The 6,168-nt window shown below is 45.1% G+C and overlaps 1 protein-coding gene across 1 annotated transcript in view; it reads right to left on the reverse strand.

The window, feature by feature from the left end:
* Window positions 1-6: 6 nt before the first annotated feature.
* The window catches only part of DAGLA (diacylglycerol lipase alpha), a 47,375-nt gene continuing 41,213 nt past the window's right edge, over window positions 7-6,168 (reverse strand). The window contains exon 21 of the mRNA XM_025206945.1: window positions 7-6,166. Coding sequence (XP_025062730.1) covers window positions 6,071-6,166 — 96 coding nt within the window. The 3' untranslated portion in view covers window positions 7-6,070. The remainder of the gene's footprint in view (window positions 6,167-6,168) is intronic.

Raw genomic sequence — 6,168 nt, forward strand, 5'->3', positions numbered from 1 at the left:
AACACCGTCAGAGAACAAATTTAGAAGGATACAAATAAAATCCTTTTTTATACAACATTAATTTAGCCTGCAGAACTTCTTGCTACAAGGTATGACAGGGGCCAAGAACTTCACAGAATTCAAAAGAAGAATGGGCATTTACTTGAATAAGGAGAACATTTGAAGTTTTGTTAGATGACAGAAAAAGTCCAAAAGGAGCAATAAGAGAAAGCCCTGTGTTTCAGGATGAGTCAGACTTGAAAGGAGGGGACAAGCAAGTAACTTCCCAATATGTCAGCAAATGCCTGCTCTAGTATTTCTTGCACTCTCCTCTGAAGCAGCTGCAGCCATCCAGTGCCTACTCCCAGGGTCAGAGATAGGGCACTAGCCTAGATAGAGCACTGGTCTGCCAAGGTAATTTCTTTGTTCTTGTGTATATTTTCCTTTGAAGGAGGTACTGATTGAAGCAAGGAAATAAGCCAGGTTGCTTGTGGGGAAAAAGCCCACAGCAGCATCTATTTCATATCCATTTTGTCATGTTTAGTGGCTTCCCTTCTCTCTCATGCTCCTTTGGTTTTTGGTTACAATGCACACTCCTCTGTTCTTTCTGGATTAATTAAATATTTGTATTTAATGTCTAATTGCAGATTGGGCCCTTAGGTGCTATTATAATACAAATTAATGCAACTAATAGCTGATGGGCTTAGAAATGGAAGTCTGTGGAATACATCATCATTTGTATTTCTACCCTCAGGCATATTTTTGCAATTTAAGTCATCTGAGAACATCATATCTGATATAACTACCATTCTCTTCCAAATAAAGTTAAAAGAGAAATAAAAAGGAGTTGTGAATTTAAACAGGGTCCAAATCAGAAGGAGGCAGAAGCAATGGCTTAAATGTCAAATACCCAGAGCCAATATTGCTAAGTTCTGGGCATTGAAGGCAAGAATTTTCAGGATGGGAATCTAACAAGGGGAGAGGGTGGGCAAAAGGTGCAGGAGTTAGGAATCCCAGACAAAGGTCAGATGGGTGGGATGGAGTCAGCACCGGGCATATGGGATGGCCCAAGAATGTGGATTGGGGCACTAGCACCTCATGATAAGGTAACAACCTTCTGAAGAGCCAAGAAAGAAAAGGGGAGCAAAGAGTGGCAAGAGAAAGTGATGGTCCCAAACTGAAAGTGCAGCACCCCAGAGAAGGAGGGGAGATGTAAAACCTTGAGGCAGATTCTGTGTTTTGGTTCCATGTTTGTATAGTACATAACACAGGAGGGAACTGATCTGCAACTGGGACACAGACAGTACCTGCCAAAACCAAAGAGTAATTTAAAAAGCTATCACATGCTAAAGCCAAGCTGCTTTAAGGGCTTGATCTAAATGCATTACTATAAAGAGTCTTTCCACTGAGTGCAATGGCTTGGGATCAGGTCTCCAGCACAGCCTAACATTTGTGTGCATATGCAAAAGCAAGAACGAGACCTCTCTGCCAGTGTTTTCTAAGGCAGAGCCAGAGACCTTCTCTCTGACTCAAAAGAACTGAGTTAAAGCTGTGTTCCTACAACAGCTTAAAGCTTCCTGCAACGTTCTCAGTTGTTCCAGAGGTTGCATTCCACTAGTTTGCTGAGGGTTTAAAGATAAAATGCAGTGTGTGACATCTCATTATAATTCAGCTAACTAGAAAGTGTCTAACCAAGGGCATTGCTTTGTGGGTCTCTTTGGCAAAGCTGTGTTGATGTACAGAGTTTCACATGATCTATTTTAAGGTGCACGAAACCCAGCCTCTGAGCTCCAATATCTAGGTGCCCTCCACTCCAATCCTTCATCAGAAGGACACTGCAGTACCAATTGCCCCATCTGGGATGGAAGGCATGGGTGTGGCAATGAACTGATTGGCACTATGAACTGCTTAGCTGCTGTCCAGTGAGTCAGGTACATCAGACTGCACCTTCTGTACTGCCCCGCTCACAGTGTGACACCCCGCTGAGATTTCACTGGAATTTCCGAATGTTGAAAGGCACAAGAGTGCTGCACAGGAGCTGAAGGATAAGAACCAGCAGCCAAGCAATTAAGGAACCTGAAAAAGCGACACGTTTGAGACAACTGCACATTGGGGTGGAAAAAGGGCGAGAAAGGAAACTGCAGCATGACATACATGTGGAGGAGGTAGCCAAGGGCTTGGCATTACATTCTAAAACTGGCTAATCGGATACATTCTTTTAAGGTGCAAAGAGAGGCTAGGTTTTGCAAGTGCTTCCTATAAAGCATAAAGTTGATGGGGGTGAAGATACACTGGCCATTTCTAAGGAAACATTTAAGGTGTGCATGGGCATCCTTCATTCAGAGACTGTGGGATTACTTTGGGAGGGCCAATGACTGCAAATAATCCTGGTTTCTCAGGAGGGGACAGAAGAAAATAGCTACTCCTGCTGTAGTATGCAGCTTTGCTAACTGGCCTCTTTCATACCTCTACTCCCCTTCTCCAGTGGTCAGTGGCAACCCTGGATCATTAGATATCGCCTATTCCTATGCAACTCAGAAGAAGCCCAGTAATCACAGAGCACAAAATGGGAAGCAAAGCTGTATTTGTGTCCCTTTCAGATACAGCTCTATGGCTCTGACAACAGAGACTGTCAAATACATACCCACACACTCACCAAAGGAAACCATGGATCAGTGCCCACAACAGAGTCAATTCCCTAGTGCAATGCTGTGACCTCTTAGCCAAAAATCAGGTCACTATGGAAATCATAACACAATAACAAGACTTTCACTGACAGATGGCCTTGTCACATGGACACTTAGCGTGCGTTTTATTTAGATTGTCGTGAGCATTACTGTGCCATACTAAACATTAAAACGTGTTTTGAGCTGTCACATGGTAACGCTTACTACACTCTGCCAGCCCGCATGCTTTATAGGGAGCTCTCATGAGCTGTCTCTCTGCCGCTGGCAGGAAGTGGAGGGCAGCATAGAAAAATCAAGCCCAGAGGAGGGCACCACCCTGCTAGTGTCTCAGGACCAGAATCAGTTTGAGATTCCAGTGCGGTCCCGGAGTTGGGACCAACAATCAGCTGATTGTCAGTCTCAGCCCCAGGACTGCACCAGAACTGGTTGGAGAATCTGGTGTGGTCCCAGGGCTGGGACCCAAAGTCAGCAGGATGACGTGCTACTTAATATGATCTGGAGCTACTTCTCCTACAAAAAGTCCTAACTTTCCTACAACATGAATGCACTTGGCAAGTTTTACTGCTTGAATATGAGGTGGCTCATGGTTTAAGTACAATTAACATGTCCTAAGTATAATGTTCGACAAGGCCCAGAGCAGCAATTCAAACCCCTAATTTATGAGAATCTGGCTCCTAATTTCATGTAATCTCCCCATCTAGGGCACAGGCTCCCCCTAACAACAGCAGATTGATTGAGACAAGCAACAGCCCTGTATCCTAACACCAATCTAGCCAACAGGGACTGAGGCAATTCCTTCACTGATGTTTGTAAAGTGCTTTGAAAATATAAAGCGCTAGATAAGTGCTAAGTGTTATCACTGCCTGCCTGTCTGAGAAAGACAGGAATGGACTTTCTCTCTCTTCAAGCTAGCACACTGCTGCAGCAGTGTCTCAGGCCCTTTCCACAATACACGCTCGTCAGCAGCCAGTCTGTAGGAGTGAGCTTAGCTTGCTACTTTCCCATATCCCTAAATCTTGCACACACCCGTCTCTATTCTAACACTACACTTTATTGTAATGCCCTCCTGATATTAAATCTCTTACTCATTTATCTCTACCCATTCATTCTCACTCTGTGTTTGCAATGGAGGATGATATTAACACAACCGATCTTGTCTGGGTTCCAGAACCGTTCATGCTGTCAGCATAATGCTGGCTAACAGCTGCCTCAGTCAGCAAAGGGAACACAATGCACTGCTCTTTTTTGGAGGGCCTATATAAAAAAGCAACTTGTTGTTGCTCAGCAAGGAATAAACTATTAAAAAAGAGAGTTGCTTTGAATCCAGTGGGCATTCTTCCCCCTGACCCTAATCATTTTAAGGTCATATTTTGGTCTCAACTACTGAGCCAGTTAAAAATGTTTAGTGTTAATAAGTTAAAACTCCTGCATTTCCAAAAGCTAAGTACTTCACAGTAGAGAAAGGGGAATTCATCCTATACAAAGTTGTAAGACTAGACACAAGCCTCTGGCACATACACAATTCAGTATTACCATACACCTTCTGAAATCTTACATTAAAGAAGAGCAGGTGTAAAAAAAGCTAGTGTTCTGATTTGATAGCATTTTACACCATCTCTTTGCTCTGTGTTTGTACAGCACCCAGCACACAGGGCCCTGGCCCCTACTCTTCTCTTGTATAATGGGGATGACATTCTGGGAAGCGTGGAATTCTCCTCACAGTGTAGAAATTCCACAGCTAGGAGTATGTAATATGGGGGCATTTTATAGCGGTATCAAACAGAAGTCTTTTTTTTTTTTTTTTTTTTACTAGAAACAAAGGCAAAGCCCTAGACAATAGACTGATTCTGCTGAGTTTGGATATGAAGGTATTTTGTAAGTTAAAAGACTCTTGTAGACCATAGTAGATTTTAACTTTCTAAAAAGGAAATTTCTCTCCCACTTCCATCATCAACAAATTCCTGCCATTAAATAGAGCCACCAGGCTACCCTGGGTTCTGGAGTTCTGCACCGCAGGACTGGTTGCTTAGACAGTTTTATTAATGACATATTGGGGCTTTTTAATGAGTTATTGTGCAGTAGGGTGAAGCTGATGAACCCTTGTGGGAAGCCAGGATGAAGGATGCATGCAGTTTCCCCACGGGCTTAGATCAAAGGGTTTCTCCTACCACCCTGTTTCCTCTTTAAAACAGGGGGTTTTAAAACAGCACTTCCTGTCCACCTCACTCTCCCCCCAGCCCCCAAATAGTGTGAACGGCCCTGGAAAGGGAGTGTGAACGTTCTTCTTGCTCAGAGAGAGCTTCCCTGTTTGGTCAATAAATACCTTCCAAATAGCTTTAGCAGCTCTGTAAACATACATGAGATTTCAACACTTAGTTAAGGTTCATCTTTTCCCTGAACTCCAATGGCAGAGACCGGCACTGACCTACGATGACCGTACCGGTAGTCTGAGGACTGAGAAGGCTTCCAGGCACCACAGGGACCTGGTGAATAATGCTGGGTTCTGGAAGCCTCTGAAATACTGAAAACTGGATTAACCTGACCCATCTGTGCACTATCGAGATGAGAATCCTGTGAGTCTTGTGATGGGATGTTGCCAGTTCAGAATGGTTTGGGGAGCTGTGAAGAGGTGACGGAGGGGCCTCCTGCTGGTGAAGGAGGAAATGCAGCAGAGGCCTGATGCTCTCCAGTACCACAGGTTTTCTTTCTTCTTAGAAGAAGCCGAGTAGTCACTGAACAGAGGTAATCAGGGGAGCGAAAACACACAGTGCCAGCCCGAGTCTCGCTGCACCCGGTCAGGGAAGGGGTGGCTGCATTCCCCTGGAATAACAGCCCCAATGGCTTTAAAACAGGAGAGAGGGTCTTACAAAAGACAAACACCATGAAAGGGGCAATGAATTGGTGTTTGGGTCTGACATGATGTGTTAGTGCAATAGGGCCCAAAGTCACAATCCACTCACTACTGGAACCACTGAAATGGTAACAGCAAAGTGATCCATCCCCCTTGCTTCTGATCTGCTAGCTCCCCAGGGAATCAATCCCCTAACTTCAGCAGACACCCTGGAGCAGGAAATCCTACTCCCATACCTCAGCAAGTACACCCCCCCCCCCCGATTTAATCAGACAGACTGAGGTAGGGAAACCAAACATCTAACTTCAGTGAATGAGACCCTCTTAGTGTAGTAGGCTTCGCCAGGCAGCGCATCATCTCCCAAATGTAAGTGCATGATCAAGGCGTGGACTCCATCCTCCTGACAGCAGAGTGCCACTGGCCTAGCACCCCGAAGGAATGTTTCCAGGTGTCTCCCCTGATCCTGAACTGCCCAACAACCAGCTCCTCCAAGTGTTATCCCAGCATTCAGTTGACGGGATTGGCTCTCAGAGCCTCCCCCTCCTCTCCTGCACTAGAGGGCTGAGATCATGAGGTCCTCCTGCTTGGTGGGGCTGGTCATGTGACCAGACGGGGTGGAAGTCCGGATTTTGTCAGTGGCCAGGCATTCCT

Source organism: Alligator sinensis, unplaced genomic scaffold (genome assembly GCF_000455745.1).
Source record: "Alligator sinensis unplaced genomic scaffold, ASM45574v1 scaffold437_1, whole genome shotgun sequence".
Classification (NCBI taxonomy): domain Eukaryota; kingdom Metazoa; phylum Chordata; order Crocodylia; family Alligatoridae; genus Alligator; species Alligator sinensis.